Raw genomic sequence first — 24580 nt, 5'->3', positions numbered from 1 at the left:
CAAAGTCAATATCATTTTTATTGTGAGGCACAGTTGAGATTTCACAGTTTTCTCTTAGTTTTTTCAATATGGCAAATACAAAAAGGCACACAGAATTCTGCAAGACATGCTTTTCATAGAAACAATCTTCAATAGTATGAAGACAACTACATTTTCAGGCAATGCAAAAGGAGCACAGATCTTCAAAGAAGTTTATTTTAGACAAAAGAACTGTTTAAAAAAAGATCAAAGCCCGTATTTGGTATGGCTTTGGCATTCTTGGCATAAGGAAAGTTTGGTAGATATTTGATAGTCAGACATAATTTCCTGAAGAGTTAAGGGCCAAGGAGACACAAATTTTATTAAATTGGAAAGAATCTGAAGAAATGTCAGAAGATTGAAGTTATAGTGGTTTTACATTTAGTATAATTACAAGGACATCATAAAAATCAATCAAGTTATTTTGTTCAGCAATCAGACTTTACAGCCTTTCCTTCATTCAGCATATTCATCAGATGAAGGTATTACCTTTCATTATTCTTTTATTTGGTGAGCATGTAACAGTCAGTGTTAGTTGTTGGACATTGAATTCTCCAATTCTCTTACACTGTGTTCTCAATGACAAGAGCAATACCTTGTCCACCTCCAATGCAAGCTGACCCGACTGCATATTTGCCTCCACGACGCCTATATAGAAACAACGAAAACAGAAATTGTCTCCCTGATTTAATTTAAAAGTAAGTATTTTTCCCTAATGGATTTTGATTCTCAAAAGTTTCATGCACAACTAAAGAGAGGGTGTTTTGGAATATATTATATCAATATTATACATTTATATATACAGTTTGACACTGGAGTTGTTCCTTGGAGTTCAGAACACCAATAAAGAAAGTAATTTGAAATCGCTTCCCCGCTGTGTCTCAGGTTTCAATGCAGCTTAAGTGGCCTGAATGGAACATGATTTTATATCTAATTCAGTTTCTAAAAGCATTATAGTGTTGTTCTATGAGGTGAACATTAGCTGAGGTTTGTTTTATTACTGAACATTGATAAAGCATTGCAGAAGTATGAATAAAAACAGAAAGACCTGGTCTCTGTCCTGGACACTCAAAACTATGAGGAAATTATTTATGTTAAGAGTGTAAAAAAGATCACTCTTAAAGAGACAAAATTTACTTCCACTGATCTTGTATTGAAGGAGAGGGAAGGCAGAGGAGGAACAAGCAGAGGGAGTTTTCCAGACTTTTTTGAGGGGGAAAGAGGAGTTGGAAGGTACAAGACAGAGAGAAAAAAGTGAGAAATAAACAGTCTCATCCAAAGCCCACTGAAGTGAAGAGAGTTTCTGTATTAATCTCTGTGGATTTAGGATCAGACCAAAAAGGAGTAGGGAGGATTGGAATAAAATAGGAGGGAACGAGAGTGGAGTTGGAGGACCTGGGCACTGAAGTGATGCAATGAGAGAAATGAAACCAGTGAAGGAATTCCAAAAGGGTGTTGAATGGCAGGAGAGAAAGATGATTTTACAGCTGTATAGTGTGCTTCTACAACCCCCTTGAAAAGCTGATGCAAATACAACAGTGTTACGCATTTCATCAAAAGCTTCAGCTACACACACACCTTAACTCATGAACCAGATGAGCAGTGATCCTTGATCCTGATGCTCCCAAAGGATGACCTAGAGCAATGGCACCTCCACTGACGTTGGTTTTTTCAGGGTCTAGACCCAAAACTTTTTCAACTGACAAATACTGAGCAGCAAAAGCCTCATTGACCTTAAAGCACAGAAACAATCAAAATGTAGACATTCAATTTTCCATCAGAATTTACATTTTTAAGATTCTCTTTCCAACTGTAAGTTCAAGATTTTTTTTCAATAGAACATGGAGCACAGGTCTATGAGAAAACAGCAGTGTCAGATTCTCCAAGCTGCTCCATCAAGAGAGCTCAAATCAGACTTGCTCAAACCATTTCTAGTGAAGAAATGGACAGGTCAGTCTTCAAAGACCAATTAATCCAAAGCTTCTCTTTTAAACTTAAAAAAAAAAGCCAGCAGGAATATGGACATCTGCCTTTTAGGATTGGACCAAGGTCACTAAAACATTTCCCACATCGCACTAAACAGCTATCAGTCAGCCTTTAGTCACTACTGACTGGGGCTCAGTGTTCCCTCTAATTTCTTCCATCAATGTGCAGAATAAATTGTGTTATGTGCACCAACACGTGCGGATATGCACCACCAACAGAAACATATGCTGCTGTGTGTGGGTGCTGTGGGCGCTCTGCTAATCAGCTGGGCAGCATTTGAATTTCTCTTGGGTGGCTGCACAAGCACTAAGCTTTTAGGTAACACTGCTGGGGCTGTATTTAAAATTCAGCATTTTAAGAGTGTCTGCGGCCTAGGAGAGCATGCCCCTCCTAGACAAGATACAGAGTACAGGGCATTTTTTTAAAATAAAGGAGTTTTAAGCCCCTGAAAACAGGAGTTTTGCAGATGCACCGAAAGAACCTTAGTTAAATGACAATAGTTATCACTGCTGCAGCCACATTCTAGGCTTTCTTTCAGTCCCTCATACAGCAGAGGAGACTCTTTTATATCAGTATTTCTCATACTGTGGTCTGCTGGGAGACTGTGAGGGTACTCCAGAGATCTGCCAGCTGTGCTGATCAACTCCTACCACTCCCTCTTAGTGCCTCTTGTACGCCAGGGAGTAGGAGTGGAAAAGGGACCATGGTAATTCCAGTCGTTGACACAGCAGGGGCCTGGACTAAGGCAGGCTCCCTATCTGTTCTGGCTCCATGTGGCTCTTGGAAGTGGCCACCAGGTCTCTGTAGCCTGTAGATGCAGGTAGGCTCTCTACACCCCAACCAAGTGCCCCATCCCAGAGCCTTCTCCTACAGCCAAACCCCCTATTTCTGGTCCCACTCGAGAACCTGCACCACCAGCCAGAGCTGCCCCCTTACACACATACACCCTACCTCCCTGTTCTAGCCTGGAGTCTCCTTCTGAACCTCAAAACCCCTCACCCCATCCTCACCCCAGAGCCTGCACCTCCAGCTACATCCCGCACCCCCCACCCCTTACTCCCAGTTTGGTGAAAATGAGTGAGGGTGTGAAACAGCAAGTGATGGAGGGAGGAGGGAATTAAGTGAATGCGGGGTAGAGTGGGGCCTCAGAAAAGAGGCTGGGCCTTGAGGGGTCCATGAACAAAATTAAATGAAAATGGAGTTCCTCAGGTTGCTAAAAATTTGAGAACCATAATTCTAGATTAAAACATACCATATAGATTATTAACATATGCTCCTAATTAGAGACAACCTTATTGTTCATGCTGCTCTACTTACCTCTACCAAATCCATGTCTTTCAGGGAGAGTCCTGCTTTCTTCAAGGCCTCAGTAATGGCAGGCACGGGTCCTATTTCAAAGTTAAATAGACACAGTGAGTAGTTGAAGAGTCTTACAATAAGCACCACACTTCTAATGAAACTCAGCTACAACCTAATCTAAACCAATACATGGGGAAAAATTAAATTAAATTAGAAATATCTAGTGAGATACTTGAAAAACATAAGTGCTAAGGCAGAGTTTAGATTAGTGGTGAAAAGCAAATTGGATAGGAGCCTGTAATGTGAAGGGGTATCAGATTAGAGAGACAAATTATTTTTTTATAGAAAACTGACATGATCTCCCCTGGAATAGCTTAAGGACTTTAACTAGGAAAGATGTTAACAACTCAAATATGAAAAGCAACAAAATGAATAAAGGGTTGGAGAGAGCTAAGTAAAGAATAACTAAGGCTCTTTGGTTTTGGTTTTTACCAATTTTTAACAAAAATATTCCCAGTTTTTACAAAAGTTGTTATTTATCAGTTTTCACTTGAATTTTGGACCATCAACAGTATGAAAACACTGATTATCTTTAGAAAGTCCAATACGCTGTGTTAGAGTAAATTATTAACATAAACACAAGGCTGTTAGAGTAAGGAAATGTAATGGAACATACGCACATGAAGGCATGTGCATACATGTGTGTATGCCCTGTTAAACAACAGCACAAAACTCATTTTCAATATTAATAGTTATCTATTTATTTTTATGTCTGCCCATCCCTCAGTATTAACCCAATATTAACCCAATTATTTACCAAGAAATAAAGTTAATTTTTGTATCTATTTTCAATTGTTTAATTTTTGTAGTAAATATTTGTAATATTTCTATAAAATATTAAACAAAATAAAAACCAAAGACGTACCCTGAGAATAAACTCAATGAAGTTCCAGATTCAAAGCCCTAAGTCAATGGAAAGATACGGGCTTTGGACCAGGGCTTAAGTGAGGATTTTGCATGTGCATGTGTGTGTAGGAGTGTTGGAAATATCACCACACACCTGGTAATAGACAAAGTGAGTGCCAAGGAAGGGAAACAATTTTTAGTTCTCTAATGGAAAACTGGGATGAAACCAAGCATGGGATATGACGTTAAACATCTCGAGCAATATATTAGCTAGCTGCCAAACAGGCTGCCAGGAGAACTGGGAGAAGTTCTATTTACCTGAGTCATTGAACACTAGCCTGGGAAAAGCAGGGCAGACTACTGTAGGACAACAGAATCTGCGGGATTCTTCCCCAACATACTGAAATTAGGGATGTGAAATCCCAGTTAAGTGATTAAACCATTACATTTAACTGCTTAACTGGGATCCTGCAGACGGGGGGGGGGGGGGGGGGGGGGGGGGGGGGAGGGGGGCGCTAGTTGGGCTGGAGTGACCCCCTGCCCTCCCGCAGGCAAGGAGACTGCTTGGGCCAGGCCTAACACATCGCAGCTACGGCCATGGCCAGGCCGGGCCCACCATGCAGGGAGCTGCTCAGCCAGGCTAGAGTGCCCTCCCCACCTGTGGTGCAGTGGCCCCCGGAGCAGATCCCCACCTGCAATGGGCAGGGGCTGCTCCAGCCCGGGTGGGCTGCCGGTTAACCGATTCCATCCCTAACTAAAATATTTTGTGTGTCATTTTTTTGAGCTGGGGCTCCAAAAAGAGAATCCCATTTTTTCCCCGAGAGCTCCTCTTATCCCCTAATATTCAAGGCCCAACACTGCAATATGTGGACTGGTGTCACCTTTAAGCCAAAGACACCTGTGCCACTCTGCAGTCAGTTATAGATTTGACAGCAGTCTCCTCTATAAAAGGAACTTGTTTCTCCATTGCCATCAGGCTCAACACTTGGCCCCCACAAAACACACAACACAAGGATACTTTCATATTGTTTCATGCTACCAAGAGATTTGCTTTACAGCAACTTACCAATGCCCATAATGTTGGGGTCACACCCAGACACGTGATAGGATACTATTCTAGCCAGAGGAGTGAGGCTGTGCTTTTTAAGTGCTGCTTCACTGGCAATGATAAGTGCCCCTGCTCCATCACATACTCCCTTGCAATACAAAAGAAAAACAAACATACATTCCCAGTGTACTAATTGTGCAATTGTTTTATGTCACAGATACTCATGTAAGAGGAACTAGACAGCAATTGTTTATTACACACATCTAATACACAAGTCTATTCCTAAAGGTCAATTTGGTCTAGTCAGATTCTTTTCTTACTTTGTAGCATTTGAAATTGGATACTAGACATATGACTTTTATAGAATTCAGTGTCTTAAAGAAAATAAAATAGATTCTCTGCCCATTGCTATCTATTTCAGAAACTTGGGCTGTTAGGCATGCGCATTACTTTACAAATGCTTGTACTATGTTTTCCAGCTGTGCTGTCTGTTATGCAGGAGACTAGACTACCTGATTGCATGTGTCTCTTTGGCCTTAAAAACAAAACAAACTGCTAGTCTATAAAACTTAACATTCAGAGATGGCTGTCAAGCCTATAGGCTACTCTAAGTTACACCAGCACTTGGTTTGGCCCACAGATGACCCAATGATTAGGCTCCTCCACAAAGCACAGCTCAGTTGAAGCCAGAGATCTAACCCATAATTCCTAGTACATTTAAAATGTTCATTGTCCATAAAAAAGAGAACAGCAGCTAGTTCCACACTATCAGCCCTGGTCTACACTAAAAGGAATGTCGACTTAAGATACACAACTCCATCTGCATTAATTATGTAGCTGGAGTTGACATATTTTAAATCACTGTCTGCACAAAGGGAGGTAGACGGAAGCAAAAGCTCCCATAGGCTGCCCTTATCCTTGTGAGGAGCCGGAGTATCGGTGTTGATGGGGGTGCCCTCTCGGTTTGAATTAGTGGGTCTTCACTGGACTCGCTAAATGAAACCCCAGAAGATCGACCATGGCAATGTCTATCTTCCACGTAATGTAGACATGGCCTCAGAGCAAAGTGAAATCCACAGTAATACTGGCTCAAGGCAGATGAGAAAATGTGGATGTCTTGTTAAGGGTGATGGTACAAGCATAATGCTGGTTGCAGTGGTTACTCACTGCACTGAATTTCTAGGATAGAGAAGACAACTGTCAACATGCCACCCTCGCAACATAGGAACCTTCAAAGACACCCAGGCCCAAACTATATACGGCAATTTGAGTTTCAGAATCAGAATTCTTTTTTGCAGAAGCCACGCTTGGTAGTCCAGTATCTCTGCTAATGAGAAGTATGGTGAAGAAAGCCTAGGAGAACTCTTGTCATCTATTCTACATAGAACCCTTCTCAGATAAAAATTCTAATTTTTAATAGTCCACGAGCTCACCGAAGCATTTCCAGCAGTGACAGTCCCATCTTTCTTGAAGACAGGAGGGAGCTTTCCCAGCTGTTCTAGGGTGGTTTGGGGTCTAGGATGCTCATCCTGTTCCATCGGCTGCTTCCCTTTCTTTGTTTTCACTTCAACTAGTGCCATCTCAGCATTAAAGTAACCGGCATCTTGAGCTAGAGTAGCAGAAAGGAAATTACAAGAATTATAAACACACAGCAGCTGATGACTGACTGATCAGTGCAGGGAAACGTGTACTTTAATTTTTAATCAACTTTATGCTTTTTCTATGAAGGAATTTATAGTTGGCTTTTTCAAACTTTTTATTCCATCTAAACTGACTTTTAAAGATTTGGCAAAGAAACGCAAACAGTTTTAAGGAGTTTTTTACCCAGAATACTCACCCAATATTAACTTTGAGTGTTTCAGGCTTAAATTGTGATTCTGAAGTTTGCTATTAGATTCATAACAGCATTGAGTGGATGTGCAATAGGATTTGTTTCTCCAATGAACATTCTGTCCTGCTCTTTGTTCTACATCTGTGTAGCTTGTCAGACAGTTAGAACGTTGCACAGTTAGTTACTGAGACAAAAGGGGAGAAACATCTTGGGCCAGATCATCAGCTGGTGTAAAGCAGTGCCAATTTACATCATCACTATCTAATACGCTTACATCTGAGGAAGATCTCAAATTGTCTTGTCTGAGTTAATCCTAAAAATACTGTCTCTGTGACTTCTGAGGGAATTCTGCTCCATGCAGAATTAACTTTCTGAGCAAAATTTCATTTTCTCCTGCAAAACTGATGCCACCACTGGGCCCAGCAGAGTCCAACCAAGCTTGCATAACCAGGACACTTGCTGAGTGTGTGCGCACGTGCGCATGCACACGCATTTCCAGGCAACCGTGGATCCCAGCACATCGTGAAAGAGGCAAAAACTCCCAGCCAACATCAGTTTGAATGCCACAGGACTACTTGATTTAAAAGAATATTAGGGCGCTGCGTCCCCTGCTCACTACGCTCGCTAACCTCCGTCTCCGGCAGTAGGCAGGTCACTGGACTCTCAGGCTGCCCCAGCCCCCACTGGGGAAGGCAGAGCTGGCAGTTGTGCCATCCTTGGCCTCTTGGATCCACCACCTGGCCTCCTGCCCCCCAACCTCTCCACCCTCCTTCCTCGTGCAGCCCCAGTCGCTCGGCCCCTCTCTGGCCGCTGGGGCAGCAGAAGTGGTGGCAGCAGCTCGTCGCTGTGCTTAAGGGCCCTGACACTCTGGGACCCAGCAGGGAACCGTTTCCTCCGTCTAGCGTATGCTCTGGCCTCTGCCTGCCTGGTGCTCCACTCTTGAACACCCCCACCCTCTGCAAGATTACAGTGCCAGCACCGGCTTCCTGCAGAGGAGCTTGGAAAGGAGGAAACCCCGAGGCTTCGCACTGGATTTGGCTTGTGGGGAAGCATGTGTACTACTGTGGGGAGGGGACCTCCATGGCCCATGGCCCACAGCCCATCCGTCTCCTTTCATCCCTTCCCCACCCCCATCCTTCATTCCTACACCCACCATCCTCCCTTACCTCTCCCCCTAGTCACACTGACCATCCCCCTCCTTCCATCCCTCTCCATTCCCACTTACCCATCCTCCTTAATCCCTCCCCCTCCGCACCCCCACACTGCCCCTCTTCTTGTCTCCATTTCTATATCCCATTCACCCCACCATCCCCCATTACTGCACCGCCCATCCCCACATACACCCTATCCCTCTTCCTCCCTACACACACCCTGCCCCCTCACATGAACAGGCAGTCTAACCAGAAAGGAAACAGCACCAATGGGTTGGCAGCTGCTCCGGACGCTGCTGGGGTGCCCCTTTGTGACGCCTCAGGGGGTGGAGGTGGGGGAAATTAGACCCTCGACTTGAGCTGTGCTGAGTCTGTTGGGAGGATGGGGTGGCGTGTGGGGGAAAGGGTTAACCGCCAGCCCATGTGGCACGGAGCAGGCAAGGTGAGGGGCAAAGCTGGTACTTGAATTAGGTGAATCGAAATATTCAGAAATGATGGCTTCAGGGTGCAGAAAGGAGCTCTGGAGTGAGTCCAAGGGGTATGGGGCTCAACGCTGGGGGTTGGTGTGTGGGCTCTGGGAGAAGGTTGAGGTGCAGGAGGGGGTTCTAACCTAGGGCAGGGGAGTTCAGGCTCTGGGAAGGAATGTTGCTCTGGGATTCAGGAGAGTGTAGAGGACTGAGCACTCATGTTAACCTTCAATTCTCAAAAGTTACTGACCAACTTTCCATCTCTGCTGTGTTTTCATTGCATATCGGTCACAGTCCTCTCTTGTAATGTTATACTGTGCAGCCAGATTTTCAGCAGTAATTGCCATTGGAGTATTAATGTGTTGGTCTGTTAGCCCTGCCCATAAAGAGTCCTCCATCTGCCAGAAACATTATTAAACAGAAAGTCTTATACAGAATCAATATTACAGTATTAGTACCTTAACAAGATAGTCACCAGTGCTTTAGAAGTTAACATTAAAAATATCTTGGTATCTAATTCTATTTTAAAACTATCTGAAGCAGGTAAAAAGTGATAAGTGTGAAAACTACTTCTGTGGAATGGACTACAAAACTAAAGAACTGTGACAATGTACACAAAAGAAACTGGTGAAATCAACAATGCCACAAAGCAAAAAGTACAGTTCTACCATCAAAATTGATCTGGGAAAAATTGTGGTGTTTGTCTTTCAACAATTTCCAAATCAAATGTATGTAAGTGCACTGCCAGTCTTTAAATTCTCAGCCAGGGCTCAGCAGATATATCTTCACTGCAGAGTTATCTACACACCGGTGTCATCTCTGGAGTAAGAAAAAAACCATCACCCTATAAAGCAATACTTCGGTTGCTGCATTCACTCTATTGTGGTTCTCATTCATGTGTGCCTTTAAGACTTCTGGGAACACCTCTAATGGGTTTTAGGGCTGAACGAATCTATGCTACTCTAAGAATTCTTTACCAGAAAAGCCTGGGAGAAAACATCTGTCCTTTCTGGACTTATGGAGGGATTGTGGGAATGCAATGGGAAGACCTGAGTGGTGTTAAACTCAAGTGAATGCTGCTAACACGACCAATCTATAGGCTGGATGTAGTCTAAGTTTATTCCTCCTCTTGGGCCAGACAATTTGAGTTAAAAGTTCCACCATACTGGAATTAATGGTCTGTGTAGAAGGAGGAGATCAACCTAGGTTTTAACACTGGTGTTGCCCCTAAGTTAACTTTGCAGCGATAACAAACTCTGACAGTTCAGATGGATCTCTCCCAGTCCAAAACACTAATAATAAAGGTTCTGTGAATCAAACTGTATCTCTAATTCTACATGTATAGCTCCATTATCTCCAAATTATACTGTCAGTTACAGCTATATGACCCTATTGTCTTCAGAAGAAGGGATGGAAGGGGGGGGGAAGGGGAAGAAGTAAAAAAAGGGGGAAAGAAATAGTCAATTTTTCCCCCTTTCCCCTCCTTCTATCCCCCCAATCTCCTATTTATTTAGAAACCTGACCTTTAATAACTCTATTCATCTGAAGAAGTGGGTTGTGTCCACAAAAGCTCATGATACCATTTACATGTTTTGTTAGTCTTTAAGGTGCCTGCAAGACTATTCATTGTTTTTTTTAAGTTACAGACTAACTCAGCTACCCCTATGAAGCTAATCCACATTAATTTTGGTTACAAGCTAATCTACATTAATTTTGGTTACCATTGTCTATGGTCCATTGTTTTCAACTGCTCTGTAAACGAGGCCTAATTAAAACAAAAATCACATGATCATACCTTGATATCTGTTCCCAATTTGGTTCCAAATCGAATATTTCGGACGATGTACGGCGCCTGGCTCATGCTTTCTGATCCACCACAAAGAACCACTTCTGAGTCGTTAAGGCAAATTTCCTATTTAAAAAATAGATGCACCATGTATAGGTTTTAGGGTATTTTATTTTCTTTGTCAGACGATAGCAATTGCTTCAGTAACATACCTTGCCAATTAGCAAATTAGGTGCAGAACTTAAGAAATAATTCATGCTTATACTGCACTGATTTTCTGGCAAGAATTTTCAAACAATTAACAGACTAACAAAATGACACAACTCTCCAGTCAGGGAAATAGTATTACAACAATTTTATTGAAAGGAGGGCATAACAGAGAGAGAGAGATCAAGTGAGAGGGAGGGAAAGAGAAAGATCAAAGCCAAATTTTTCAGAAGTAGCCCCCCCAGTTTGGATGCTTAGCTTTAAATATACTGGACATAATTTTTCAGATATGCTGAGCACTTTGCAGTGCCACTAACTTCAGTTAGAGCAGTTGGAAAACTGGGCATGCAGTACTTCTAGAAAAATAAAACAAGTAAAGCCAGGCCTCATATTCTATTAAATGTAAACTACTCAACAAGAGGAAATATTTAAAAAAAAAAAAATTGACAAGGTAGGGAAACAGTGCTTTTTTCATTAAAAATTAAGATGGTTAAAAAGCAGCATTTTTTCTTCTGCACAGCAATGTTTCAAAGCTGTATTAAGTCAATGTTCATCCACAAACTTTTTAAAGAACAAACAAAACTTTCTGATGGTCCAAGTTAAGAACATTTCAGTTACAAACAACCTTCATTCCTGAGGTATTCATGACTTTGGTTCTACTGTATTACATAGTGAGCAGTCAGAGTTGAAACTATTTTTATATAAATTCAGTATAGACTATTATTAGCTCAACATCAAAAAAGTGCATTACTGGGATTGTATTTTAAATTGTGCAGCACCTTTGTGCAAATCTGAGCAATCATATTAAGTAAACTTCCAATAATTCGGCACCTTTAGGACCCAGGGGGTGCTGGATTATCAGATATGCTTGACTATCGGAAGGGGGGGCTATGAGGGGCCTGGGGTGGGGTGGGGGGGATGCCACCCGAGACCTCTCATAGCCCCCCTTCCGATAGTCCTGCTCTGCCCCAGGTGTCCCGGATTCAGCCCCTGCTGGTCAGTTTCAGGAGCGGCTGAATCGGGGATGCCTGGGGCAGAGCAGCTGGCGTGCTGCCAGTTTAGTCCGGTAGCGCCGCCCCTCGGCGCTGCGAGACCAACCCGGCACCACCCCAGCTGCTCTTGGGGACGCCTGGGACAGAGCAGCTGGGGTGTTGCCAGGTTGGTCCCGTAGCGCCACCCCTCGGTGCTGCAGCACTGCGGACCAACCTGGCAGCACCCCAGCTGCTCTGCCCCAGGCATCCCCAAGTCAGCCGCTGCTGAAACTGATCAGCAGCTGACTCCAGGAAGCCTGGGGCAGAGCTGCTCTGCCTCAGGCTTCCTGGAATCAGCCGTTGGTCAGTTTCAGCAGCGGCTGAATCGGGGACGCCTGGGGCAGAGCAGCTGGAGTGCTGCCGGGTTGGTCCCGTAGCGCCGCCCCTCGGTGCTGCAGCACTGTGGACCAACCCGCAGCACTCCAGCTGCACTTCCCCAGGCATATTGCAAGTGGTGCAGGATAAGGCTCCACAATGAAAAGAACAGAGTGCATCTGCAGCACAGCGAAGCTTTACTGAAAGTATGTCTACACTGAAGTAAGAGACTGTCATGGCCACAGGCAGACTGCATCAACTGATTCAGACTCATAAGGGTAAAAATTGCAATGCAGATGTTTGGCCTTGGATGGAGTCCAGACTCTGAGATCTACCCACCCTCCTGAGAACCTGGAACTTGGGCTTCAGTCCAAGCCTGAATGTCTACACACCAACTTTACAGCACAGCAGCCTCAGTCCCATGAGCATCTGTCAGATGGCCATGCCCATCGGTTTTTAAGTATCCTTATTTTTTTTTTAAAGTTGTACCTTTTTTGTCCTAACAAATTAGCCCTAATTAATTTTTACACTAATTACATGAATGTTTTTAGAAGGGTGAACTCTTGTATGCAAGATCAGCATTCAGAACATATTGGGGTGCGTTTGTGGGCGCACTGCCAGCAAATTTAGGGAAGAGATTATTCATCTTTTTTCAGTACAGATGAGGCCACATCTCGAGTATTATGTCCAATTCTGAGCCCCCCATTACAGAAAGGATGTGGACACATTGGAGAAAGTCCAGGAGAGGGCAAAGATTAGGGGACAGGAGCACATGACTTATGAGGAGCTTGAAGGATCTGGTCTTATTTAGTCTACAGAAGAAAAGAGTGAGGGGATTTGAAAGCAGCCTTCAACTACCTGAAGGGGGGTTCCAAAGAGGATGGAGAGAGCCTGTTCTCAGAACAAGAAGCAAGGTCTCAAGTTACAATGGAGGAAGTGTAGGTAGGATATTAGGAAAAACGATTTCACTAGGACTGTGGAGAAGCACTAGAATGGGTTACCTAGGGAGATAGTGCAATCTTCATCCTACAGGTTTTAAAGTCCCAACTAAACCCTGACTGGGATAATTTAGTTGGGACTGGTCCTGCTTATAGCAGGGGGTCGGACTTGATGAGGTCTTTTCCAACCCTATGATTCAATGGGAAATCCCTATAAATATGGAAAGTTCAGCAAACAGAGTTGATATTCAGCTGCAAGACACTCCAACATTTACTACAAATGCATTTTCAAATTCCTCTTTAAGATGTAGGTTTTTGGATGCTCACAAGAGATAATTAACTAAACAGCACCAAAGTGTTCTTCATAGAGAACAAGTATTGTACCTGACATCCATTGGCGATGGACTGGAAACCAGAACCACAGAGCCTGTTGACAGTAAGGGCTGGAACTGGGATAGGAATTCCCACACGCAAACCAACATGCCTTGCTATATAAATAGCATCTGAAGAGCTCTGTAAAGTCAACAAAGAGCAGCATTTGATATCAGCTAATTTAGTTGAAAACAACTGTTTTGACCAGCTCAGAATAGGATATCAAATACCTCAGGTAAATGTTAGTTCTGGAGGACATGTTTCCTTCTCAATTAGAAGCCACAGGAAGCATTTATATTGTTACTTCGGAAGACATTTCTCAAATCCCATGAAGACAAGTGTCCAAATGTATTTCAAAGAGACCCTTTATGTTTAAGGGGTCCTCATTGCAGGAGGAATACCAGCTAATTCGAGTTAGGGCTTTAAATTGGACTCCAGGCTAGTGAATTTCTAAAATGGCGACCGGCCGGGAACATGCAAATCAAGCGCGGGATATTTAAATCCTGGGCTTGATTTGCAACTTCAGTATGCTTCATTTGCCTCCGTACTTTGAAGTAGGGGGCAAGTGTAGACATATCCTAAGGAATTATGCCTTGAGATGGAAAATTCTTTGGGGGCAAGGACTTGTTTGTTCAGTTTCATCCACCCATCCAGGTTACTAACTTCTCTGGTGATATCTCTAAGATATTATAGTTATTTTGCATTTCTTTATAGAATTTCCAGGGTTCTCTGGCATCATAAGTCCCAACCTGTTCTTTGGTCTCCAGGAAAAGTCAATTAACCAAAACCAAAAGAAAATAATGTTCAGTTCTATCTCTAAAGTTGTGAATTGTTCGGAGGAGCAGTCTACCCCGGAGCTTGAAATTCAATGAGAACACAAACTCTTTTTTAATCAGACAGCAGTGTACAGAAAGACAGGCTTCTCTTGCTTAAATTATCCTTGTCCCAAAAAGGTTAATGGAAACAAGGTCAGCCCCTTAAATGTAAAAAGGACTCACTTAGGGTATGTCTATACTACAGCATGATTCCGAAATATCTAATTTCAAAATAGTTATTTCGAAATAACGCATCTACACACAAAATGCATTTCGAAATAGCTTTATGCTATTTTGAAATAGTGCATCCACACTCATTGGATGCTGGATCGCATTTAAGGCCAGTTGGAACTGGTTCCGGCAGGGTATCAGGTCAAAAGTTACCTTGTGGCCAGTTGGCTTGTGTAGACACTAGGAAAGTTATTTTGAAATAACTGTTGTTATTTTGAAATAATTTTGCTGTGTAGACATGCCCTCTGTTATTAATACTTCATACATATTACTGGCCACTTGATTTATTTTTGGCTCATTCAACAGCACCCATTTGAACAGATGCATTTATACGTAGAAATATATTAGGGCTATGTCTACATTGTGCTTTCTTGTGCAAGAACATATGCAAATGAGGCACAGCGATGAATATTGCAGCACCTAATTTCCATACGTAACGTGCCACCATTTTTGCGCAAGGGGCTTTTGCGCAAGAAGGAGCAGTCTACATTGCTTCTTCTTACGCAAAACCCCCCTCTTGTGCAAGAGCCGTTCTGCCTAAAAATAAGCGGCAGAATGGCTCTTGTGCAAGAGGGGATTTTTGCGCAAGAAGGAGCAGTATAAACTGCTCCTTCTTGCGCAAAAGCCCCCTGCACAAAAATGGCGGCTCTTTAAGTATGCAAATGAGGTGCGGCGATCTTCATCGCCGCACCTCATTTGCATACGTTCTTGCGCAAGAAAGCGCAATGTAGACGTAGCCTAGGTTATCAACAATAGCTAGCTCCCAGAAGTTATTCCATTCTACCCACCTGCATGACATTACCCACAATGACACTGTCAATAATCTCAGGGGAGACTTTGCCAGCAGACAATGCAGCACGTGCAGCACATTCGGTCAGGTCAGTGGCTGTGAAATCCTTGAGCAGACCTCCAAAAGCCCCAAAAGGTGTTCGTTTGGCTGAAACAATGAACACACCTAGAACACAAATCAGAAAATCTATAAGTTTACATTTGGAAGAGCAAGGAGAAAATTCTTTTTTTTGAGAGAGAGAGAGAGAGATCCAATAGTGAGGAAAAGGAAGATGAATGAATATTAAATAAAGAGATGCTTCAGGTAAAGTGCAGAGATGGATTACAACACTTATTCTCAAACTTTTTTTCATCTGCAGATGTCTTACAAAATTTCAAATGGAGGTGCAAATGCCAGGTATCCAAGAACCGCAAGTTGAGAATCACTGGATTACATCACCCAGTACATCACCTTACATAATCAGTAAGATTATCCGTAACTGTATTATGTTGTAATTTTTCAACCAAAGAAAAATATGGTCCTTTCCTAACCTGAGTACTTTACAATTCAGGATAGAGCAGACACAGACACCGTCAAGCCGGTGGATCTGGCCCACAACCACCCTGCCACTTCCCCACGCCCAGGCCAATCAGGGCCTTGGTACAGGGAGTATAAAAAGTCTCTCGTGTCCTGTCCCCTGAAGTGACCCTCTTTTAAAAATTATTGCCCACCCCTGGTTTAGATCATGGAGCATAAAAGGCAGCCTTTATGCACACTTATTTAAAATTCTCATTTTTTAATTGTAAAGACTTTTACTTAAAGTAATTCCAACATGCAAAGTTCATGGTTTCTGAGGCAAACAAATTCAAATTAATATTCATATCACGGTTGCGTTTCAAAGGGGCAGTGCTGCCCTACTGACTAATCGCATAGTCGATGCAAAAATGCATTGACTATTTGATTAGTCGATTACACAATACTTAACATCTTTAGTACTGACCAGTGGTGCCATATGAGCATTGGTGAATGTTCATGTTGGCAAAGATTCCATTAATAATTCCCTAAGCAAGTCCTGCTTTTAAAATTATTTGACTGTTTCCCTGGTTTAGTAAGAAGTGTCAGCAAGACCAAGAACTGAGGCTGTTGTTTACTACTGAATTATAAATAATGTATTCTGCCCTGGGAACTGGGGGAAGCAAACGGGATAGACGTTTAACATACAGGAACTTCAGGAAGGAGTCTCAGTTTACAGGCAGTCCCCGGGTTACGTACAAGATAGGGACTGTAGGTTTGTTCTTAAGTTGAATTTGTATGCAAGTTGGAACTGGCGTCCAGATTCAGCCGCTGTTGAAACTGACCAGCGGCTGACTACAGGAAGCCCGGGGCAGAGCTGCTTTGCCCCGGGCTTCCTGGAATCAGCTGCTGATCAGTTTCAACAGCAGCTGAATCAGGATGCCTGGGACAGAGCAGCTGGGGCGCTGCCGGGTAGGTCCAGTAGCGCCGAGGAGCGGCGCTGCGGGACCAAGCCGGCAGCGCCCCAGCTGCTCTACCCCAGGCGTCGGCGAGAAAAGCCTGGTCTGCTGGGGGTGGGGGATGCACTAGCTGTGCCCCCCCCAGCAGACCAGGGAGACGCGGAGTGGCTTTTCTCGCCACGGAGGACGCGGGCGGCGGGACCGCGGCGCGTCTCGGCGGTCCTACCGCCCATGTCCTCTGCGGCGAGAAAAGCCCTATTTGTATGTAGGGATGCGACGTAAGTCGGATCCACGTAACCCGGGGACTGCCTGTACTTTCTACTTTCAGTTTGCAACTGATAAAGTGGTTTTTTGCACACGAAAGCTCATGCCTAAATAAATCTGTTAGTTTTTAAGGTGCCACGGGACTCTTTGTTGTTTTTGTTTACGCACATAAGAACGGCCATACTGGGTCAGACTAGTGGCCAATACGAGATAACCCAGAGGAAAGGAACACAACAGGTAATCATCACATGATCCCTCTTTCGTCATCCATTTCCAGCCAAACAGTCTGCAAATACAGACTATTATGGTTACCCCTCTGATACTTGTGAGTTTACTTTAACCTAGTTTTCTTGTGGGACCTTAGTTTTGAGTAAAAAAAGCAATTGAATTGGTTGAAATTTTGAACCACATGCAAGTTCCTATAATAAGGTGTTTGGAACAAAAGGACAACTGCGTTTTTAGGTTCCTGGGGTTAGGATTTATAAGAACTGATTATATGTTGTACAGGCAGTTCCCGGGTTACGTACAAGATAGTGACTGTAGGTTTGTTCTTAAGTTGAATCTGTATGTAAGTCGGAACTGGCGTCCAGATTCAGACACTGCTGAAACTGACCGCCAGTTCTGACTTACATACAGAATCAACTTAAGAACCCCAGGCGTCCCCAAGTCAGCTGCTGCTGAAACTGATCAGCAGCTGATTCCTGGAAGCCCGGGGCAGAGCAACTCTGCCTGGGGCTTCCTGTAGTCAGCGCTGGTCAGTTTCAGCAGAAGCTGTCTTGGGGACGCCTGGGGTAGAGCAGCTGGGGTGCTACTGGACCAACCCAGCAGCACCCCATCTGCTCTGCCCCAGGCATCCTGATTCAGCCGCTGCTGAAACTGACCAGCAGCGGCTGAATCAGGACCTGGGGCAGAGCAGCTGGGGTGCTGCCGGGTTGGTCCAGTAGTGCCCACGGGCGCTGCAGGACCAATCGGCAGCGCCCCAGCTGCTCTGCCCCAGAGTCCAAAACAAAAGCCTGGTCTGCTGGGGGAGGGGAGCACACTAGCTGCGCCCCTCCCCCCCAGCAGACCAGAGACACGGGGAGCAGAGCCGCGGTGGCAGCGGGGTGCCGCGCCTCTGAGGCTTTGCTCTGGCAAAGCCTCAGAGGCGAGGGACCCCGCCGCGGCTGCGGCTTCAGTCCGGGTGCCTGTGGTCTGCTGGGGACCGTCCCCAGCAGACCACAGGCACCGGGTCTCAAGGGGCAGCAGCAGCGGTTCCCGCGCTTCTGAGGCTTTGCTCTAGCAAAGCCTCAGAAGCGCGGGAACCCGCCCGGTGCCCCTGGTCTGCTGGAGACGGTCTCCAGCAGACCAGGGGCACCGGAGCAGCTTACGAACGGGGCTTTCTCGCCCCGACCTCCGGGGCGAGAAAGCCCCATTCGTAAGTGCGAATCCGACATAAGTCGGATCCGCGTAAGTCGGGGACTGCCTGTATTAACCGTATGAGTTGATTGCTTGCAGTAATACTTTGACATATCTTGGTAATTTTATTCAGTGTCATTACTAATCCACTGTTTGGATTCCAACTGTAACCAGTGTGCAGGGGTGGGGGGTCGTGGTGGCTTGTAGGAGCCAGTATGTGGGGGAAGCTGGCTTAAAAGCCAGCTCCCCACACATACCTGTTTCTGCCTGTCTCCCTGCACTGCATGGAGGGGGTGGTAGGGAGGTGGCGGTTCCCAGGGAGCTGGTGCTTGAGAGGAGTCTTCTTAAAAGCTGAGCACTGGCTCCTCTCTGTTACAGAAGCAGGTAACAGTCTCCAGGTTACCAGGCTAATCAGTTAACCATTTGCATATTTACACTATCACATCCCTACAGAGTGATTCCACTCAATAGAACAAGCAAAACAAGTTATTCAGGAGGACAGCATTTCCCAGCTGAAAACCTGTGCTACAGTGATGCTATTGGCTAAGCACAAAGCTAAAGCATAATAAAAATACGAATATTTATAGTCTGGTTGTACCTGGGGCCAACTCATGGGCTACGTCTAGACTGGCATGATTTTCCGGAAATGCTTTTAATGGAAAAGTTTTCCGTTAAAAGAATTTTCGGAACAGAGCGTCTAGATTGGCACGGACGCTTTTCTGCAAAAGCACTTTTTGCAGAAAAGCGTCCGTGGCCAATCTAGAGGCGCTTTTCCACAAAAAAGCCCCAATCGCCATTTTCGCGATCGGGGCTTTTTTGCTGAACACAAATCTCAGCTGTCTATACTGGCCCTTTTACGCAAAAGTTTTGCGCAAAAGGGACTTTTGCCCGAATGGGAGCAGCATAGTATTTCCGCAAGGAGCACTGATTTCTTACAGTAGGAAGTCAGTGCTTTTGCGGAAATTCAAGCGGCCAGTGTAGACAGCTGGCAAGTTTTTCCAGAAAAGCGGCTGATTTTCCGGAAAAACTGGGCAGTCTAGACACAGCCATGAAGTAGAGCAGAGCTCCAAGATGCTGAATACTACTCAAACACATAAGAAAAAAGACATTTCCTGTCAGGAAGAGTGATAACTAAATAAGCAAAGAGTTTTTAAACTCAATCTCATACTTGTAACTGAGAGCACTCATTACTATTAACAGCTAAGTTAAATCACATTTTCAAACTTTTTTTGCTGTGACTCCTTTTAAAAATATTTCAGATTGTGATAACTGACTCCCCTCTTAAAAAGCAACAACCCCTCCACACCACGCCACACTTATTTCTGTGCTGCTGCTGGCAGTGGCACTGCCTTCAGATGTGGGCTCCTGGCTACCAGACACCGCTCTCGCAGCCTGCCTCCTCCCCCCCCAACAGTTTTGCAGCCCCCTTTTGGCTGGACCTCGAGTTTGAGAAATACTAAATTGTTATGCTTTTACCTTAAAGAATAACAGAGGTTCAGGCTGCAAAACATTTAGTAAACACCTACTAGTGAGAGACTGATTTAAAAGATAAAGGGTACCATCAAATGCATGGGCAATATCCTAGTGAGCAGCAGAACCCTTTGTCTTAGCTATTGGCAAGTGAAAGGATGCTGGGATTTTTACTACCGTGGTGGTCTGGGACCATGATGTAGGACTTTAAGGGCAGCTTTGGTCAGTGGGATTTTCTAAATCCTGAATTCATCAAAACCAAAGAGACTGATCAGAGAGTTAGTGAATGTAGAGATCTTACAAAGTATCTTGTTCAAAGGCTATGTCTAGAACCACAATTTGCATATCTTTTTCTGCTTTTCTGGCAAAAGAGGCTTTTCTGAAATGTAGTGTGTCTACACAGTGCCAAATTTCAGAAAAACCTGTTTTTTGACACATCCCTTCTTCCTCATAGAACAAGGTTTACAGGGATGGTGAAAGAGCACATCCGCTTCTTTGAAATTTTTTTTTGAAAAAGGGGACATGTTCCTTGGATACAGCATTGCTTTTCTGGGATACTGGAGGTATCCCAGAAAAGCGTTACAGTCTCGATATAGCCAAAGTCTCCACTCTTCCCCCAGTTTGCTTCTCTGGACATCAAGGTGATAACAAATGAGGCCAGCACAATTCACTTGTGCCTTAAATGAATCTTCTTCCAAAGGTTAACTAATATAGAATCATGGTTAATGTTTAAAATATTTGCTTGTGATAAATTCAAGCTCTGGAGCTAATATAGTACACTGGATAGTTTGGTGGTTGTTACTTTTTTTTCCAGGGATAGAGAGCCAAAATGTGAGGATTGTGTTCCACGGTTTTTAGAGCTGAGTGGCTATCAGGGGTGTCAGAATGGCTTCAGGCTGGTGACCCAGAGCACACGATAGAAAATATATTTATCTAAACACTTTCCATGACTATGGATTAGAGTACTGCCTTTTTGGACTAGTTAAGCAAAGCCCTCGTTTTCATCTTCAACTGTATGCTAATCAAAGTTTTATTTCCATGACTTTTAACAAACAAGGTTGTAAAAAAAACAAAAACAAAAACAAGGCATTTTAGATCAGATTCCTAGACACAGACTGAAATTTAAAATTTTATCTGAGATTTCTATGCTCCAGGCTAAGTAGATTAGAGAAACCATGGCCCAACTTCCCAGGGTGAGAATCCTTATAGTATTCAATAGACCCAACACTAGTTAATTAAACAGAAAACCTTGGAGCCAGAGATAGAGATGAGGGTGGGGGGAGGGGGGAGGAGTAAAAATGTAGTACTGTGTCAGTGAAAAGAAAAGTCACGTTAGATTGGTTACCAGTTACCAGTTAAATATAATGTTAAACTGCTTAACAGATGAAGGGGAACTGAATGGAAGGAGGGGAACACTCCAGTCCCTGTGAGCTGGAATGGCCTTCCCCTCCTAACACTGTGAATGGGTTGTAATGGCCCTCTGCCACAGACAGAGACTGCTCCAGCAGTGCCCTGGGACTTGGGCTGGGCCTGTCATATACAGGGGCTACTCCGGCTAGGGAAAATTCCATCGATTAGCTGATTAAATGCAATTTAATATCCCTACTAGCGATGTTAAATATCGGTTAATTGAATAGTCGAGTAATCTCATGAATTCTTATTGGTTACTCAACTATTCTATAGTCTCCGGGGGAGGAGCTGGCAGCAGTGCAGGGTGCCAGGCAGGAGTTAGTTTGTGAGGGGAGCGAGTTTAAAAACCAGCTCCTCTTGCAGACTGGCTACTTGTCACCATGCGCTGCTGCTTCTGATTAAGAGGCAGCAGTGCAGGGTGGCAGCAGTTCCTGTCTGGGGGAGGGGAAGGTGTCTGAGCTCTCTGCCCCAGCGTGAACCAGAACTGAGCAGGGCTGCCTGCCAAGCTCCTAATACAGTGGTCCCCAACACAGTGCCCGCGGGCGCCATGGCGCCTGCGGGGGCATTAGTGGGCGCCCGCCAAGTGCTCAGGGCTGGCCTGGCCCCGGGCACGCGGCGCATGTGCGGTGCCGGTGCCGGCCCCGGGCGCATGACGCACGGTGAGCGCTGGCCCCGGGGACACCGCGGATTGGCCACCCGCGCTCTGGGCACGCGGCGCATGGGGGGAGCGCAGGCCCCGGGCGCGCGGTGCTTGAGGGGCAGAGCGCCAGCGCCAGCCCCGGGCAGGCGGCGCTTGCAGGGTGCGCCGAGCACGCGGCACTTGGAGAGCGCCGGCCCCCGGGCGCGCGGTGCTTGGGGGGGGGGGGGGGAGAGAGAGAGAGAGCGAGCGCCAGCGCCGGCCCCGGGCACGCGGTGCTTGGGGGGAGAGCGCCGGCCCCGGGCGCATGGCGCTTGGGGGGAGAGCGCCGGCCCCGGGAATGCGGCTATGGGGGGGGCCCGGCCATGTGGCTTTGGGGGGGCCCTGCCCCCGGGCGCCCGAACGGCCACGCCCCCTGGCACCCAGCAACCTCAAATGGTTGGGGACCACTGTCCTAATACATTTTTAATGCAGAGCCACAGCAAGGGTAGGTCCAAGACTCAGCATGAGCTAGAAGAGAGTCGGGCTGCTGGACAGCCTTGCTAAAAAGTTCACTGGTTGGGGGAGGGGGAAGACATGTAGTTTATAGCATTAACCTATAAACTTTTGTTGATCAGTTAATCAACTACTCTATTACATCCCAGTTAATTGACTACTCTATTACATTTAGGTGATAGATATCATTAGCTCACAGACATTTACCTCCCCCCATCTCCCTTCTGTTCTGAAATTTGATATGTCCTTTTCATATGTGTTCATTTTTTAAATTGTATCCTTTGGTATACAGGCAGTCCCTGGGTTACATGGATCCGACTTACATCGGATCCCTACTTACAAACGGGGTGAGGCAACCCCGCACTAGCTGCTTCCCCCCCAGCAGACCAGGGAGACGCGAAGCTAGCACCGCCCCAGCAGACCAGGGAGACGCGGAGTGGCTTTTTTCAGCAGACACCTCAGCTTGAGAATAAAGGACTGAGGGAAGTGAGGCGTGGGAGAATAAAACTGAGCTCTGGAGAAATGTTTGGCTAGTGTTTCCCCTACAATATGTACCAGTTCCGACTTACATACAAATTCAACTTAAGAACAAACCTACAGTCCCTATCTTGTACGTAACCCGGGGACTGCCTATATATGGTTGTGACAATTTTCTTCCACTATTTGATCTGAGGAAGTGGGTCTGGCCCACGAAAGCTCATCACCTAATAAACCATCTTGTTAGTCTTTTAAGTGCTACATAGTCCTATTTTTTGTTTCAAAACATGTAGATGATATCATGAGCTTTCGTGGGCACAGCCCACTTCTTCAGATGACCAGAGTTTTGAGTTTAGACTGCATTTGGTGCCTTATTCTAGTATCACTCAGCTCACCACTGAAATGCAGCTAGTATTTAGTCGGGTTTCCGTTTTTCATCCACTGTCATACTATATAAACCAATTGCTAGCCTTGGTAGGATCTGATTCCTTCTCCTTGCCCCACAAATGCTGATAATTTGTGTGTGTATGCTAAAATCAACATCTGAGGAAAACAATCATTAAAAAAAAAAAAAAATCAAAACCTACCAGTAAGCAAAGTAAGAAAAAAGTGCTGGTTGAGAAATCATTAGTGTTTGACTTAGTTCTATTTATTTTTTTCTATGCTGTGTTGTTGACACACGGGGACTGTGTCTAGACTGGCCAGTTTTTCCCGGAAAATCAGCCGCTTTTCTGGAAAAACTTGCCAGCTGCCTACACTGGCCGCTTGAATTTCCGCAAAAGCACTGACTTCCTACTGTCTGAAATCAGTGCTTTTTGCGGAAATACTATGCTGCTCCCATTTGGGCAAAAGGGCCAGTGTAGACAGCTGAGATTTGTTTTCCGCAAAAAAGCCCTGATCGCAAAAATGGCGATTGGGGCTTTCTTTGCAGAAAAGCGCATCTAGATTGGCCACGGACGCTTTACCGCAAAAATTGCTTTTGCGGAAAAGCGTCCGTGCCAATCGAGACGCTCTGTTCCGAAAATGCTTTTAACAGAAAACTTTTCCGTTAACAGCATTTCCGGAAAATCATGCCAGTCTAGACGTAGAAGTTTTAATGCTTCTAAAGTTTTAACTTTTTGACTCTCCACATCAGTCAGTGTTGTCCGACCCGGGTAATTTCCTGCAGCAGCGACCACTGAAACGGATAAAAACCTCAGAACAAGCTTAAAACCCAACAGGAATCGTATCGGCTGAAATTAGGAACCAAAACGCGAGCCTCGGTCGAATCGCGCCCCACACGCTGCAGCGAGGCGCCCCCGGCTCTGCAGGTTTCAGACACTCGCCGCCCTTCACTTCGTGGCGGCTTGGGGGGGGGGGGGGGGGGTTCCTACCCATAACGCGTCGCAGGAGGGAGGCCAGAAACCCAGACGGCAGCAGGGAGCTGGGCCTGGCTGGCAGGAGCCCCCCGGATCGTCTTCCCCGCAGGGGGAGAGCGGGGGCTCAGCCCCGGGTGAGTGTGTCAGCGCCTTACCTCGGAGCAGGGCCATGGCTGCGGCTCTCCTGCGTACAGCCCACCCTGGGCGTGGGCCGGGACTCCCCGAGGGCCAGCTCCCCTTTAGTCCTCGCCCCGCCCACCCCGCACGGGACTGCCGAGTGGGAAAAGCACATTCGGCACGAGCCGCGTTACCGACCCCGTGGTTCAAGCCAAGGCCTCGCGCCACAGGCGGGGGTGCCTGTAGGTAACAGCTCAGGGATGGTCACAGCAAACTCCCCCCCCCCCCCCCCGCCTCCAGTTTCTTGGCGCGTCG

At 45.5% G+C, this 24580-nt stretch overlaps 1 protein-coding gene across 1 annotated transcript; it reads right to left on the bottom strand.

Moving 5' to 3' along the window:
* Positions 1–24460, bottom strand: ACAA2 (acetyl-CoA acyltransferase 2). Its single transcript, XM_075932683.1, has 10 exons — positions 24304–24460; positions 15190–15356; positions 13368–13496; positions 10502–10618; positions 8957–9104; positions 6691–6866; positions 5276–5405; positions 3322–3392; positions 1597–1751; positions 1–666 (listed from the first exon to the last, which is right to left on the bottom strand). Exons 1-10 carry the CDS (start codon positions 24317–24319, stop codon positions 582–584), a joined length of 1194 nt encoding a protein of 397 aa, XP_075788798.1. The 5' UTR covers positions 24320–24460; the 3' UTR covers positions 1–581.
* Between the last annotated feature and the right edge of the window lie 120 nt (positions 24461–24580).

This window comes from Pelodiscus sinensis, chromosome 6 (assembly GCF_049634645.1).
Source record: "Pelodiscus sinensis isolate JC-2024 chromosome 6, ASM4963464v1, whole genome shotgun sequence".
NCBI lineage: Eukaryota > Metazoa > Chordata > Testudines > Trionychidae > Pelodiscus > Pelodiscus sinensis.
Note: the sequence above shows the minus strand (reverse complement) of the source record. Positions and strands in the feature narration are given on the sequence as shown.

Bases quoted from the DNA above. Each gene is read 5' to 3' on its own strand.
- ACAA2 (XM_075932683.1), bottom strand. The intron at 13,497-15,189 runs GTGGGTAGAATG...TTGACTTTACAG, and splicing joins TTGTGGGTAATGTCATGCAG to AGCTCTTCAGATGCTATTTA. The intron at 6,867-8,956 runs GTCAGTAACTTT...CTGCTACTCTAG, and splicing joins ACAGCAGAGATGGAAAGTTG to CTCAAGATGCCGGTTACTTT.